Here is a 16,645-nt window from a genome sequence, read left to right as displayed (position 1 = left end):
TTTCTTTGGAATAGGAACCATTAGGGACATTTTAATCAAGCAAGGTCTAGTCTGATATTCAAGAGGGCTTTTCTTGCTTCTAACAGTCACCATCAAAAATATATTTGAAGGCCAGTAATATTGTGAGTACATGAAGATTTGAAAGAAAGAAGCAATCAGTAGTATGCATGAAATATTTTAAATGCCCTCTTCATTTTGAAAAAGACAATATTCTATGTCTAAATTTCTTCCCTTTGCCAGAATGATAATAATTAAGGAGAAAAATAAATGTTTTTTAAGCTTCTCTAGAAATAAAAAACTGCAAGTTCAGAAAACGTCCCAAAATGTAGATGAAAAGCCCCTACTATTTGACCTTCTATAACATACAAAACTTTTTGACACGATTTAATGTTTACGGTCTAAGAGAAGTTCCATTTATGCCAAATATGTATCTGCCCTTAAGAAGTAACAGAACAAAAACACTCAGGAAGGAAAGACATATATTCTAGGCACAAAATGCTATAGGAAGGAGAGAGATTTGGTCTTCTTCCTGCAGTTCAGTGGTTCTCAAACTTTAATGTGCATCACAATCACCTAGAGGACTTGATAAAGCAGATTGCTGGGCTTCACCCCCAGAGAATCTGATTCGGTAGTGCTGGGCTAGGGGCTGAGAAAGGACCTTTTAACAAGCTTCCAGGTGGTGATGAAGGTGATGCTAGTCTGGGATGACGCTCTGAAAACCACTGCTTTAACTTAGTCACGCAATCTACCACTTGGAAGCCTACGCATGCTTTGTCTGATCTTTCCCAATGACTATCCTGTGTTCTTTGTGACAGTGTTCAACTGACAAACAGTATCGCTTCTTAGTTAAAGTATTACTTCGGAATATCTCCATCATCTCTAAGTTACACAACACTTTTTAGAGCATCACATCATGTGAATATTTAACACAGGAAAGTAAAAATATTGTTACACGGGCATAAAATCTTCAGTTCCTAATGTACAGATCTGGCAGTAAAAGAATAAAAGGAAGAAGGTGTCTGAAGATTCACTGGTGTCTAGGATTTCTGATTCGATGTTAAAAACAACAAACTGTGGGCCCAAGTGGACAGTCTCCATCCTCAGGACTTACCTGTGACTGGTGCATCAATATCCAGCAAATTTTTTTCCTGTCGAAGAATGGAAGCCCCCTCTGTTATTATTCTCAATGCAACACTCTCTTCCAGCCGGCCCTCCTTCATGAGATGTGCCTTTAGGATATCCACTCGAGGTTTCCCATCGTTATCAAAGACTTCTTTTGCCGTAAGCCGGTGACTTGGAGGAAATGGGACAGCTGTAGGAGAAAAAGTCAAAGTATTACATTAGCCAGAATTCAGCAACAAATGATTCAATGACAACCACCAAATATCCATCCCTAGCACTGACCACCTATCGGAGTATTTACAAAGTTCCCACATTCAGACGTGATCAAGGGCTCTCAAGACTACCTTCTTCCCTTGATTCTGGATGGAATGTGATTGCTGAAAGGAAATTCACAGCTCTTCCTCATCCAGTACCCATCCTGGGCATCTAGAAGTTCCCGATTGAGTTAATAACACAAAAGGAGAGAGATTTGTTTCTGTGAGGCAATAAACAGTTCAGCAAAAGGAAAGAATTCCTGTCCATCTATCCACCCCATTTTGACTCTGGCAAAATGCTTCTCTGCTAAGAAGCAGGCTCGTCTACTGGGATTGGAGAAATAGGAAAAGGCCTGCCAGACTAGATTTGCCCTCCAATGGGAGTCACATCTCTGAGAAAACTCACAGATTCACTAAGGATAGAGCAGGAAACTGAGAGTGAAGAGGCAAAAATGCACTGAATATTGAACAGAAAATCAGGACTTGCATGCGCATGTACAGAAGGAATCTCTCCACAGCCAGAGGACTGCACAACAGCAGGAGGCGGCACTGGGAGTTTAGGAATAGGACACAAAGACAACCTGAACTGATTGTTCAGACTGAGAGCCAACCATTCTCTCTTCCACTGGTGCCCCCAGGCCTCCTTAACACTAAGAAGCTCTTTTGTAGCTACTGTCCTTCCTAATGACTCTGAATACATCCATTCACTCACTCAGCCAGAGGATATTCACTAAACTCCCACAAGGTGCCGGGACATCCAAAGATCCACGGTCAGAGACGGCATTGCGAAAGTGAAATTTCTGATACGTGGCCAAGAAGCCCCTTCAGTGAGGGAAACTCATTATTTCTCTACTTCACATGAAGGTTCATTTACTGGACAACTCAGATCTATGAAAAGTATCTTGAACCAGCATAAGCATTGTTTCATGTAACTTTCATCTACCATGAGCATTACACCGCGTGCAAAAGAACATCTCTATCTGAGGCTCCTCTCTTAGGTAAAACACTTGATGTTGTGGAATAAACCAAGCCCTCTCACTGCCTAAAAGCATCTCTCCAAGAAGAATGATTTATGGTAGACCTATGCCAAGAAATTTTGTGCAATCCCATGGCACAGACTGTTATCCAAGAGAAATTACAACTACTTAAGAGAAAAGAAAAATCAGGAAATGAGAAGGTACTGAGGGATGCAAGCTTGATTTTCCCAATAATCCAGGCATATCTATTGAACGACGCTACCAAAACGAAGCAGCCGTGGCAGACTCGGTGGATACGCATGAGGCATCTGTGGCCAGATGAACCTGGGTGCAAACCTCAGCTCTGCACACTCCCCAGCTGCATGACCTTGGGCCAGCTAAATAGATAACCTCCTTTGGCTTCCATTACCTCACCTGTAAAGTGGGGATTATATCTATCTAAGGATTGTTATAATAATTGAAGTAAATAGTAATAGTAGCAGCTAACTTTTATAGTGTTTATTTTATGCCAGGCATTGTTTGGGTAAGAAAGTCAGACACAACAATAAAGCGGTAAGATGAGTAAGGCATACAAGTGTTTATATATAAACTTATTGAGTCCCTATAACATTACTGCTGGGGAGAAACTTGATACTCAAAAATATTAAGCTCCTTGCCCAAGATAATCACCCAGTGATTTATACGCAGACCCATCAAGTGTAAACTCTGATGCCAGAATACTTGTGTTAACAGCTACACCACACTGCTTCCCAGAAAGTACTTAAGACAGTGCTTAATAATTAAAAAGTGATGAGTAAATCACTTTCTGGAATTGAAATTCTAATGAATACTGAGAGGTGTTTCTTAGAAAGACCACTTTCATTTTCAAAAATTATTTGGGGCAGCTTAGAATGGAATAGATATATAATACAAAAGCATATGTTAAAATAAAGGATGAAATGCCTAACTCCAAAGCGTAGCTTTAAAAGACAAGAAAAATAAAGTTAAGAATTAAATGAGGAGGTGAAAAAACAGGAAAGGAGGTCATTAGACTTCAAGCACTTGGGGAAGATTTTGTCCATTTTCGTTTTTTGCCCTCCCACCTTTTTCTTGCCTGACTAACATAGATGCTGGTTAAGAAAACATGGGAACAAAATTTCGATGGCCACATTCCTTTACCTGGATCTTTATGTATGGTTTGAAATTGGAAAAGATCTTACCTGGTGACTTCTCAAAATCCCTCAGATACATTGAGGGTGGAAAGGGGGACACTTCAAAAAGACACTTGGGGTAAGGCCAAGAGCTGATTTTTTTTTTTTTCAAGTAAGTTCCAAAGGTATGAATTGGACAACTGTCAAGATTTAAGTGACTCTGCAAAACTGTCAGGCAAGAATCATAGAAGCGTAGAAGGGAAGGAGACGGATGTATTATCAGGCGGGGGGTCTCTGTCACACATGCACTAGGTGGCCCTGTTAAACTTAGGAGGGATCACAGGGTTCAACTTGAAAGAGCTGAAGCATTTCAGAAGCCGCGAGGCAAAAAGAGAGCACGCCAGGGAGGGCATCACCTTCATGAACTAGACTTGCTCCAAGTCCCCAGACTCTCCAAGGCCAAGATCACTGCCATAACAGATGCTCCCACCCTTTGCTGCAGATCTTTACCTTCCAGTAATTGCTAATCCTAAGGTAGCTAGCGGGCTAAGGTAAAGCCGCCTGCTCTGAGGTATTGGAGCTGGTCCCAAATAAACAGGAGGGAGAAAAGAGAGCAAAAGGGCCAATCAGGAGGCTCTGTTTCCAACCAGATGATAGGAAAGGGCACTGATGAGATGGGCCCTTTACCAGTTAAACAGATGGCAAAGCCCGCAGGGAACCAAGATGGGCAGCAATGAGGCCAAAGAGTGAACACAGAGATGCTGTCAGCCAGAGAGAAGTTTTCTGCGGCAAAAATAAGAGTGGGCTAATATTTGTGTACTTGTGCACCTTTTGGCTTCATAAAGAAAATATCAGCCTTACAAAGGTCACATGTATTTGCTTTCTCTGTTCACCTAGAGACCTACATACACATCCGTGCCAAATATTGAGCAAAAACTACCTGGATCAAAGAATCCAATGTGCTTAGAAGACATTTCTTTCATTAACTCATTGTATAAGTGGCTTCACTTGATGTAAAAACATTGGATTTTCCCTTCCCTCCTTGGCTTTGAGTATTACAGCAAGTTGCTTTCATTGATACATGAGCAGGCCAGGACTGGAAGAATTAAGTTGGTGGATGCTAATAAAAATTCTGAAATAACTATTGATATTTGGGCTGACTCTTTCCAAAATAATTTTCTCATAATTGCCTGTTAAGTAAAGAGTATGGTATTATAATAGACTTCTTAGAAGCATCCTAAAAATAGACAGAAACCCTCTCAGCTTTCTCTACTTCACAATTCTCACTCAGCGTCATTTTTTTTTTTTTTTTTTTTTTTGTCAAATGAAACAGCAAAGTAGCTAAAATTTGGGACATATAAGTAAGTCCTTGACTGACTCCTACCACAAACCACCAAGGAAGTCTTTAAAGGCAAACAACATACTGGACTAGGATCATGCCCCTACATCACTGACTATGGAAACATGGCAAAGATTGATTTCCAATGAACAGGATATGTTTTGCTTTCTTTTCTATTTGTTGATGCCACCAGAGAGTTCTTCTGTCTGATAGGGGACAGGTCACTAGTCTGAGAACCAAAATCATGTGCACCCAATATTGGGATCTATATAAAAATTATTGAAGTTGCTGTCAACTGGGCATTCACCAGTAGACATTCCAAGTCAGTAAAGCCTTGTAGCCAGGGTAATGCTCACCCTCGGTTCGGGCTGGCTACAGGGGCCCACAACTCAGAGTCAGGGGTCTCCTGCGATTTGGGCTAGAGGTCACTTTTAGATAACCACCAGGTGCCTCAGTAGCCGTAATTGATCTGTTATCGCTCTGGGGTAGACCTAGGTACCCGAGCTGAACTTTCTATTTTTCAGCTCTGAGCCAATGCAGTCACTACTCAAAGGATTCCTACTACTTGATAGGAAGTATTCCAGAGTCATTGTCATGGTGATACCTTCCCTGAAAGGCAAAGCAGGACACCAGCTGCCCAGCCTCTTCCTGGAGCAGTTTTGCAAATGCTGATGAGAGAGAACCATCAATTTAAAAGTGATTGTTTCAAACCTTTGTTTGGCTTTTAATTTTTTTTTTTTTTTTTTTTTGTTTCTTTCCTCAAACAAAATGACACCTGGAAATGCAAATAAGGAAAGGAAAAAAGAGCCTAAGCGGCTTCCGTTTTCTCTTTTCCCCTACTGGCTGTTGAGGTATGCTCACAAAATCCTGGGGCTCTCTGAGGCAAAACTAGAAAACTTCCAATTTAGACTGACTCCTGACCCCTCCTATAGTAAACAAGAGGAAACTGAAGTCCAGAGAGAGGATGAGTGAATCGTCCAAGGTCACAGGATTAGTCAGTAGCAAAACCAGCACGATGTTCAGATCTCAGGGTTTCCCTCCCAGCACTTCACCCTCCTGATTCATTCTGTCGACGTGGAGTGGACTGGCCACACATGGTGGCTAAGCACTTGAAAAGTGGCTAGTCCAAACTCAGCTATGCTGCAAAGCTACAAGCTACAGTAGGCCCTGGATTTAGAACATTTGATACAAGGGGAAAATGTAAAATATCTCATTAACATTTTTATATTGATTACATGCTGAAATAATAAGATTTAGGATAACTACTACAACTAATTCTAACTATTCCTCTTTTCATTTTTTAATACCACTATTAGAATACGTAAAATTGCAAAATTGCACAAATGGCTTGTATTACCTTATTATTGGGCAGTAATGCATCCTTCTCAACAAATAAATGAGGACAGGGTGAGTAGAAATTATATTTTTTCATCTCTCTTTTCTTCCAACTTTGTAAAACTTCAAACTATCTCAAAACTGCTTGCACATTGGAATTGCTTTTAAAAATGAATGATGCCCAGGCTCAGTCTCTAGAGTTCCTGATTTAACTGGTCTCGGGCAGGGCCAGAGCAGTGGCATGTTTCTTTAAAGAAACCCAGGGTATACTAATGTGAAGTCCGGATTGAGATTCACTGATCGGTCTATACCATAAGTAAAGACATACAAAATGCCAGGCAGTTTAATTCTGCCCCTCAAAACATGTTCCACAATGTCAATCCACTGCAGCAGATGCAATGTCTCTGCAAGTCCAGACACGTATGTTTCATCCCTCTCTGTAATCAGAATGTGCACGGGAACAACTCTTGTCCCATGTTTTGTGTGGCTGCTGTCGCCACAAGGGCTGTCTAAGGTGCTTATGTCCGCACGTTAAGAGAACAGCTTAAGGATATGAAATATCAGACAACTTAAGACACATCCTGGCCTGGCCCCCACAGACTGGCACTCCATCTATTCCCTCCTGGACATTTGTTTATGTCACCAACTACTGTTCCAATCTGACCTTATCAATTAGTCAGTCAGTCATCAAGCACCCATGAAGAACCGACTGTGCACTGTGTTCACACTAGGCAGTGACAAGGGCTGGCGAGAAGTGAGCGAAAGGAAACAAGCACAGGCAGCCCAGGCTCTGACGAGCTGACCATGTGGTATAACTATTAACGTTTTTGCTTAAGACAGATGGAAAAGCGTTAAACTGAAAAACCTAAGAACAAACTTTAAAGAGAATGAGAGACAACGTAAACAGTAAGAAAAAAAGGTTTTATCTATCTTTATCTGTTTTAAGGTTATGCGGGGGTTCCTAGAAACTCTTAGATGCAGTCACACGTTTCTTTTGTCTAAAGTCTATAAAAACACCTAATTTTTTTTTTGATCACTGAAAGGTAAACCATTGTAGTTTTGTGCCTTTTTAAGAATTTTACTTTTTATTGAAGTGTTGATTTACAATGTTAGTTTCAGGTGTACAGCAGAGCGATTCAGTTATACATATATCCATATTTTAAGAATCTTTTCCATTGTAGCTTATTATAAGAAACTGAATATGATTCCCTGTGCAATAGAGTAGATCCTTGCTATTTATCCTATTTTATATATGGTAGTATCTGTGAATCCCAAGTGACTCTGGAAGATGAGGCTCTGTCTTGAAGATAAGTAATGAACACCAGAGTACGTGAGCTACAAGGTACAGTATTCCAGCTACAATATACAAAACTAGTTCTCTCATCAGTAATTAGAATATGTGGAATCTGATCCTACTTCTGATGAGAGTGACACAATACACAAAAGGAAATACTAGTGACTGTCCACTAAATTTTCTTCAAGCTCTAATATCAAGCAATTAGGTGTGACATATTCTTCGGGATTTAAAAAAAAATTATCAGTATGACGATACATGCTTATCCATGCACATAATGTCTATGTGCAGATATACAAAACATGTTGTGTGAGAAAGATTGCTTAACAATTAACCACAGCTAAGCCTCTAAGAAAAACTGTAGAAAGGTATTTATTAGGGTTCTGCTTACGCTCCTCCTGTGGATTCTCATCACTGGTTTGTTTAAAAGACTCTGGCTTTCATTATAGACATGAATGCCTGTCAAATTAAAATACGCTTGCCTGTCTCAAGTGCGGTTGAATATTAACCTTATAAACAGAAACATCCGGACCCACTTAAGCTAAAAAAATTCTTCACGGTAGGTCTATAAATAAAACTTCAATTTATTAATTTACTGGTGGTGTTTTTTTCTACTGCTATGATGATCTCTTAGCAGAGATCTCTTTACTCTTCCCCCGAATACTACCACACAGATCCTGAGCCTTAAAATGTATTCAGTTACTAGACACAGTATGTGTACTGATCATTTCACCAGCAAACTGAATACCTCGTTTAGTTCTCCTGAATGTTACATGCAAATATAGCACAATGGTATTTTATGTAACATCCCCAAAGTGCTAATAAAAGGGCACTGTGGTACTCAAAACATTTATTAAAATAAGCAATTTCCCCCTCTCTGGCTTACAAAACATATATTATACACTACTTTTTGAACCTAAATCTGAAATGTGAAATTCTTTAATAAAGAATAAAGACACTAGTTAACTAAAAGAATTAGTGTTCCCAACTACAAGGGATTAATAATTAGTGGAAATGAGTACCTTAACAGTACAGTCAGAGCTTCTTTTCATTGTCTGAATTTCAAAATAATTTTCCTTTAAATATGCTTATTACTATAAAGCTACTCGCCATCCTTTCCATGTACAGCTTTTCTTATTTTCTGGCCACTGTGCATTCTTGACTCTAAGGACCCAAGGACATAGTCCACAATCCCTTCTGCATAAGGTCTTGGATTGTTCTACCACAAAACTCCTTTGAAATTTTGGTATTTTGGTTAGTTCATTTAATTACTAGAAAAATTGCAAGTGGCTTACATAATGAATTATGTAATAATGATTCAACATGAAAGATTATTTTTAAAAAGTTTAGCTTTAAGAGTTTCAAAATATTTCAGCATTACTGAAAAGCTTAAATAAAATCAGATGTTTTAGTTAAAATAAAAAGTTAACATGCACAAGTCCTGTGATTAACAGGGAGGGGTCAGGCCAGTCACAAATTATTCTATGTAAGTATGTGATAAAAGCAAAATTACACTTACTGGTTTAGATACATGATACTGAATGTTCAGTTTAAACTAAGAATTTAAATGAACTATTACATGTTTTTATTTAAATATTTAAGTTAAATTATATACTTAAATTTTTTAATATGTAATCAAAGATGCATTTTTTATAAGGGTCTACTCCACTGTTGTTTTTAATTTAAAAATATAATCAGTCATACCAGTTACACCAGTAGGTGCCCCAGCTATACTGCATCTCAGGACTAGATGAAGTGATTACAACAGTATTTTCAGCAAATGATATTTGTAGTAATCTCTGGAATGGTAAACTTAGAGTAGTGCATAAAATTCTACTCACTGGGATAAATTTCAGTAGAGGGTTTTTTATTTATTTATTTTTTGCCTTGAATATTTTCTTTTTCTCTGAGACAAATGTCACAGGAGGAGATAAAAAAAATCAAGAAACAAACAAGACATTTACAGGCAAGTTGAATTCATTTCCCAAGTGAGTAGGTCCCTGTGAACCCAATAATTACCCTTTAGAAATGAAGAGTATCCAGGGATCCTAAAACTTTATTTAACCCAAGACACACTTTACCACTCAGAAATCTTCAACGCCATGGCCTAATACACGAAATACAGGCAAAGATTTTGCCTCTATTGGAATTGAAGTATTTGATTAGAAATTCTTTAATAAACATAAACTTTGGAAATCTGTGCATTAAAAATAGCAAACCTGCAAAATATGATGTGTGCCTTCTTTGCCTTTAATCCTAAACTTACAAGTTGATATGAAAAACTCAACCCATGCCCACACACAAGTCAACTCTTTTCCTTTCAAGTTCGTCATCCGGCTGTAGATGCCCACACATTTTCTGTGCCCACGTGCCTACCCACGGTCCCCATCCCCTGTGGTTCAAACACCTACAGGCATCAGAACAATTTTTTTTTTAGATGAATAGACTTTCTTTTCTTTGAAAGATCTTGATGAAATGGCAAATCTATGCCCCAAATGATATCAAATAATGTAAATCCTAAGTGGCAATTTAAGGCTATCACCACGTTACCACTCTTCCACATAAAGAGTGATCGTTTGGAAAAAAAAACAATGAATTTGGCATATAGCCACAGTGTGCCACAGTGAGCAAAGATTGAAATATTTTGCCTCAGTGTCAGCCTCCAGAGAGCCAAGGAAAGGAGTTAAATCCCTAGGTTTGCATTTAATTCCTCCCTGTCCTAGCTCTGTACGCCCTACTCCCCCTGGGCCCAACAGTGAAGCATCAGGTCCTCTGGGCCTTTCCGTGTTCCAGAAATGCTCTCCTCCACTCCCTCTGGTCTGCAATTTCTAAGAACCACCCACTCATATGAATAATACAGAAGCATACAGGAGGCCCCAATTCTCAGCACCTCAAATGTGTGCTCCTCAAATCATAATCTTCACACATCTATTTAAAAATTGGAATGCTTTAATGAATACCACCCACAACTGTATCTTCTCAAACTTCATCTTCATGTTTCATTTATTCTTAATACGTCCTTGTCAATTTTGATTCTAAATCAAATATGCATTTCTTAATCTATCAAATGGAAAATGTCTGATTTCATAATAAACCTGCGACAGACTGCATACCCTTCCTCAATAAGGAACCGGTCTTAAAGATTTTTCCACTCCTAAACAGCACATATTTTGTGCATTAAAAAAATTCTTGAATAACTGAGGAAATAAATTGCTAGAATTATAATGCTACTTGTAAATTTACAGGTAGCACCAAATCTCACTCTTCACATGAGTCAATCAATCATCACTACTCAAAAATATCAAAATAATTAAGTAGAAATATTAACAATCAAGTTCCATTGCGAGTTTAGTCCAGTACCCTGTCGTCTGATAGATATTCAATCAATGTTTCTGAATGAATGCAAAAATAAATGGACTTTGTCTCTCCTTGTTCACTCAGAATTTGCATAAAATTTCTGTGGTACTAGAAGTAAGATGGTCCCTGAGTTGCGATGGTTCAACTTACAAGTTTTCAATTTACCATGATATGAAAGCAAATGCATTCAGTAGAAACTGTACTTTGAATTTTGAATTTTGATCTTTTCCTTGGCTAGTGATACAAAATAACTCAAAACTTCATGTAATAAATATATCTTTAAAAGTACTCATTTCAGGAAAGAGACCATGGATGCCAGATGGTGGGGTGGGAACTACAGAACCACATTCCTAAGGTGAAACGGACAGACACGGTCAAAAGTGAGCAACAGATAGAAAACAGAAAAAGGAAGAGGAGACAATTACGACAAATCATTTGAAATACTGAATGTTTTAATCTCTGATGTGATTACAGGATCATATATAAAATTTATCTGTGATATAAAATTGACCGAATAACAATAAAAACAATACCATATCGGTACAATAGTACCTTGGTGCTTTAAGGCTCATAAAGCACTATCCCCTCAAATTTCAGAAAGCAGTTCAAATGTTTCCTTTAAAAAGAACACTTTCGAGCTTGTAAGAATGCTATGAATGTATCTTTTGAAGTATGCATCAGCAAAAAGCCTTTGTTTTAAACTTGAGACATCTGAGACTTCGTAGACTAACACTTTCTCAGCATCCCTGAGGGTCAGAAGCAGTTCAGGAGGAGAAAGGCTTCCTTCCCTCTCTAGTTAGTCCCTGCTAGACAAACTATCACTGCCAATCAGAAGGAATTCAACTCTTCCTTGTAGACACAAATGAAATATTTATTGTGAAATGTTGCTGTCAAGAATAGCTAAAAACTTGGTTATCTAACTCATTCTAAGCACATACAGAATGACAAACAAAGCAACATAATTCCCATGGTACATGACTTTGGGTTATGAGTCCCCCCAAACCCCCCCAAAGCTTCAATTTCATAAGTTTTTCACTATCCAAGTGAATGGGCATGATGGTGAATCATTTAGGCAGCCCTGTAAGTACTTTTGTTAAAGTTACATGTGCAGAATTCACAATCGGCAGGCTAGAAACAGTATTTTTATTTCTACATCATTTAAAAATCATTCTTTGCCTTAAATCCCCACTCAAGAAATAATCATGATTAAATGTCTAAGTACTAACAGATCAATACGAATGTAAGATACAAGACACGTCCAGCAAAAAGCAGTTACACAACACATACACACACAGACACACACAAATCAAACAGCGTTAACAGTGTATTTTATCTAACAATGGAGTTGTGTGCGTATTTCTTAAGTCCCTTGATACATAATAATACTCCGCTTACTCAGAGCTCTGGTTCCCATCATCTTCACCAACCACAGTGCAAAGACACACCCAGAGGTAATCAAACGCTGAGCTGGGATGAGAATACCCACCACAAAATCTGGGCCTGTTACTCCATAGGAAAGGAATGGAGGCATTCTCAGAACACTAAGTAGAAAAGGAGGTGGCCAGGCATAACTGAGCATTTGTGTGTAGAGTTCCATATTTCAGAAGAGCCCTAGAGGCTATCAGGGCATATCCAGGGTGTTCATAATGGTATACATTCCATATTTCATAAGTATCTTATTCCAGATTACCAGGCAATACGTTGTTATAAGCAGGAAAAGGCGTAATACAATTTTGATACACTTTCATTAAATAGAATTTTAAATAATTTAGTGCTTAAAGGAGATATGTCTTGGGGGGAGGGTATAGCTCAGTGGTGGAGTGCATGCCTAGTATGCATGAGGTCCTGGGTCCAATCCCCAGTACTACCACAAAAAATAATTAAATAAACCTAATCACCCCCTAAAATTAAAAAAAAACAAAAAACATATGTCTCAGTTATGTGATAATTTCACCTCCAGTGAAATGTCTCCTCCCTGATCATAGCACATACATAAAAGTTTATATATAGTCAATTATTTTTAGGAATATATTTCATATCAGTAAAAGATCCTCATTCCCAAAAATGTGCATTCAGTTATTCATAATGAAACTCAAAATAATCTTTGATTTGCTAAAATTCTATATATCAGATATATTTTTAAAATGATATGTAGGTACACACATTAAGTACTGAAGAAAGAAAGATGTCATAAAGATTTATACATTACATGGGGGAGGGTACTTTTATAGTTTTATTTTATACATTACATGAGGGAGGGCTCAGTGGTAGAGTGCGTGCTTAGCATGCACGAGGGCCTGGGTTCAATCCCCAGTAGCTCCATTAGAAATAAATAAATATACCTAATTACCTCCCCCCACAAAAAAACACACAAAAAAGAAAGATATTATACATTACATAAGTGCAAACTCACTAAAAGCAACTTTCCTTTATAAGCCTAAAGTCCAAGAAAATATAGAAACCTCTGAAGTTGTTTTTCTGATAATGTTCTTCTTCAGAACTAACTGGTTAATAATATCATGATTTTTGAGAATATTTACATTTGTATAAATAAATAATTCTACAATTAAATAATTTATACTTTTGTGATGGAGGCTTTAACAGCTAGAGTGTAGTAAAAGTTCAGGGAAAATTAAAGGAAAAGGAGAAAGAAAGAAAACAATTCCTTTTTCATCATTTCAGGAAGATAACTTTGAATTCAGTTCACCAAACTGCCAAGTTAGATTGTATTTAAAAAAAAAAATAATCCTAAATAGCATGTGAATTTTACTAGAGCAATTTGCCATAGGTATTGGCAATGCTTACACCCCACATAGCCAACAGGGACCCAATTATTACTCTCACACCAAGTGATAAACAAAACAAATGATAATCAGTCACCCAGCCTCTTCTGAACTCCCTTACCTCTAGGCTCTAATTACCCTTAGGGTTTCCATGCTCAAGAGACAAAAAAGGGTGTCCTAGAAGCAAAGACAGAATCTTCGATCTAATTCTCCACAACAGGCCTTTTCAGTTGCCTTTTGGAAAAAGGAGTGATTTTTCTTTTAATGCAAATAATGTTCCCATTCCAGATATAGCTATCCAAGTAAGAAACTACTCATGAATTAACACAGCATGATGCAGATCGTGGTAGAGAATACCTACTGGCCACAGGTCTACTATCACTTTTGTACTCAAGCAACAAAGTAAGAAAATTACAGGAAATTTCACTGCAATTTTTATTTACATACATTCATACAGCAGGGACACGATGTTGATTACAGCTGATCATGAACTTCGCCAAAACTATAATTTTGTAAACGTTAGTAACCAAAAAACATGTATCTAAGGAAAGTGAAATATTAAAAAATATGATTACTGAAAGAAAACATAGAACACAAGAAAAACACAAAGTAAAGGAAAACTGCAGACTTCTATGAAAATACACGATTCTTACAAGGGAGGAAAACCAAGGTGGGTAAAGCATCAAAGAAATTAAAAGGTTTGTGAAACTGTTGAAATTCCATGGCAACGTTGTATGTTGCACACATTTCTGGAGAAAAAGGCCACAATTTAATAGATTCTCAAAAGGATCCCTGACCCAGAGAGGCTACAATTCCCTCTAACATGGCTTCCTGACCGTTGCTATGGCAACCATGCTAGTCTAATTCCTCAATTATGCTCTTATCTAGATTATTAAGATAATGATCAGAATATTTCTTTAAGTCTCCAGTTATCTCACCTCAATTTATCTTACCCCCAAACCCTACGGTCTAGCCATACCCTATTACATGATACATACTTTGAGTATTCCATGTAATTTTATAGCTTTCTTCAAGCCTTTCAGAGACAGTAAGGCAAAGGGGCTAAAAGTACAAACTTAGAAGCCAAACTGCCTGGGTTTACATCTCAGCTTCACCAACTGTATGATCTTGGGCAAGTTAGTTACCTTCTCTATGCTATAGTTTCTGGATCTGTAAATTGAAGATTAAATAAACTAGTACTTGTAAAGTGCCTGGAACATTCCTGGCATAGCAAACACTTCATAAGTGCTTATTATACGTAACAAATGCTTTGCTTACCTCCTTAAGCGGGCAAACTCCTAATCACCCCTATGCAATGTCACAAGTTCTGAAAAGCCTGCTTTCTACCTAAACCTCCATATCCTTGAGACTTGAACACGTAATAAGATGTCCTTCATTTGCCAAAACCTTTGTTTTTATTTTGTTTTGTGTTTATCTTTTTGCCCTCAAAACAGAAAATACTTGCTGCTTATATTAATTTTCATATTTTTGTATTCATAAGACACATCACAAATCATTAAAAGAGCTTCATGCTAAATTCAATAAATGTGTACAAATCTGAAGTTAGACCTTAAATATCATTACTTTCACCCCCTAATTTTCTAGTTGAAGAAACTGAGAATTAAAGAGAATAAATAAATGATAATGATAAAGTAATCACTATCAAATAGCACTTCCTATATCCTAGACACCGTTCTAGATACTTTACACTGCGTGTGTTAACTCACTGAATCTTCATAGAAATCCTACGGTATGAATACTACTAACCTAGTTTTCATATGCAAGGGCTCAAGGCACAAAGAAATTAAGTGACTTCACCAAGTTCACATGAGACACCAGGGCTCACACCAGGCCCCTTGGCTGTAGAGTTGTGCTGTTGATCCCTGCTACAGCGCCTCTGTAGGTAAGTGGTGACTCATCCAGTAAGCCCGAAGTCACCCTCGGTTCTCTGGATTCCCGGAGCCATGCTCTTTTCGTTTGAGTTCATTATCCCCTACCCAAAATGGACATAGCAAGCATTCAAAAACAAAACAAAACAAAACACTTCTTCAATGATTTATTTACTAATATACGATCTGCATCTCATCACACAATTTTCTAAATGCAATAATACTCATCCTGAATGTGCAGTTTGCTCCTTGAACATCTTAATTTGGCTTTTCTGTCTTATCTAATTGTTCCCAGCTTGAAAGAGACCAAAATATTACAAGGAATAACTGATTCAGTGTTCAGCTTGTGAAAGGTACAGGGTCTTTGCTGTCATTTGGTTTCTGACAGGTTGGTCAAAAGGCAAAAGGAGCCTCCAGTGTTTCCACATATGAGCACTGAGCTTGGGATCTATCCAAAGCCCAAAGGTTTCCGTCAGTGACTGCTGGCTGCCTCTCAGGCCAGCCTGTGTCTTTTGTTTACGGTGTGCCTCCCCACCCTGTACTCCTTGAGAAGATCAGTTACTGTAGCTGCCACTGACAATTTTCAGCAATATGGAGCAGCATGTGTGCTCTAAGTGCCACCACGTGCAGTGGTGAGGAGTTCTGAAGTACCTAATCGCCCATCTTCACATTCTGGCTTTAAAGGCTATGTGTCCTGAAGACATCCTTGAGAAACCACAGTTTCCTCACCTATAAAATGGAGATACTTAAGTAACTCAAGAGGCTGTTGAAAGGATCAAAGGAGCCCACACTTGCAAAAGTGCTTAGTGCAATACTTGATGTGAAGTATGAACTCAAATTTAAGCATCTTTCCTTTATTATCTGTTGGTGTCGTGCTTCAGTGATTTCTTTTGTGCCACATCTATTGTGCCACAGCATCTCTTTTGTTTTGTGTGCCAGCAGTTTGCTGTATCACCTGGAAACTCTCATTTACACTTGGCTTATTTATCCCCCCAAAAAACCCAAGTACTGTATGTTTCTATTGTATACGTGGTCTGACAGAAAGAAACTTACCTTGCCAATTGACATTAAATACGGCCCCAAGAGGGCTGTCTAATCAAGAACTGTATTTGTCATCATGGGCATATATGAAATTCTTTACTTGAGTATAACGTGACCTCAGTGG

At 38.1% G+C, this 16,645-nt stretch overlaps 1 protein-coding gene across 2 annotated transcripts in view; it reads right to left on the bottom strand.

Moving 5' to 3' along the window:
• Positions 1–16,645, bottom strand: part of PPP3CA (protein phosphatase 3 catalytic subunit alpha) — a 288,055-nt gene that overhangs the window by 147,038 nt on the left and 124,372 nt on the right. For both annotated transcript variants that reach the window (XM_031468717.2, XM_031468724.2), the window contains exon 2: positions 1,112–1,312. In XM_031468717.2, the coding sequence (XP_031324577.2) occupies positions 1,112–1,312 (201 nt within the window). The remainder of the gene's footprint in view (positions 1–1,111; positions 1,313–16,645) is intronic.

Source organism: Camelus dromedarius, chromosome 1 (genome assembly GCF_036321535.1).
Source record: "Camelus dromedarius isolate mCamDro1 chromosome 1, mCamDro1.pat, whole genome shotgun sequence".
NCBI classification, from domain to species: Eukaryota; Metazoa; Chordata; class Mammalia; order Artiodactyla; family Camelidae; genus Camelus; species Camelus dromedarius.
Note: the sequence above shows the minus strand (reverse complement) of the source record. Positions and strands in the feature narration are given on the sequence as shown.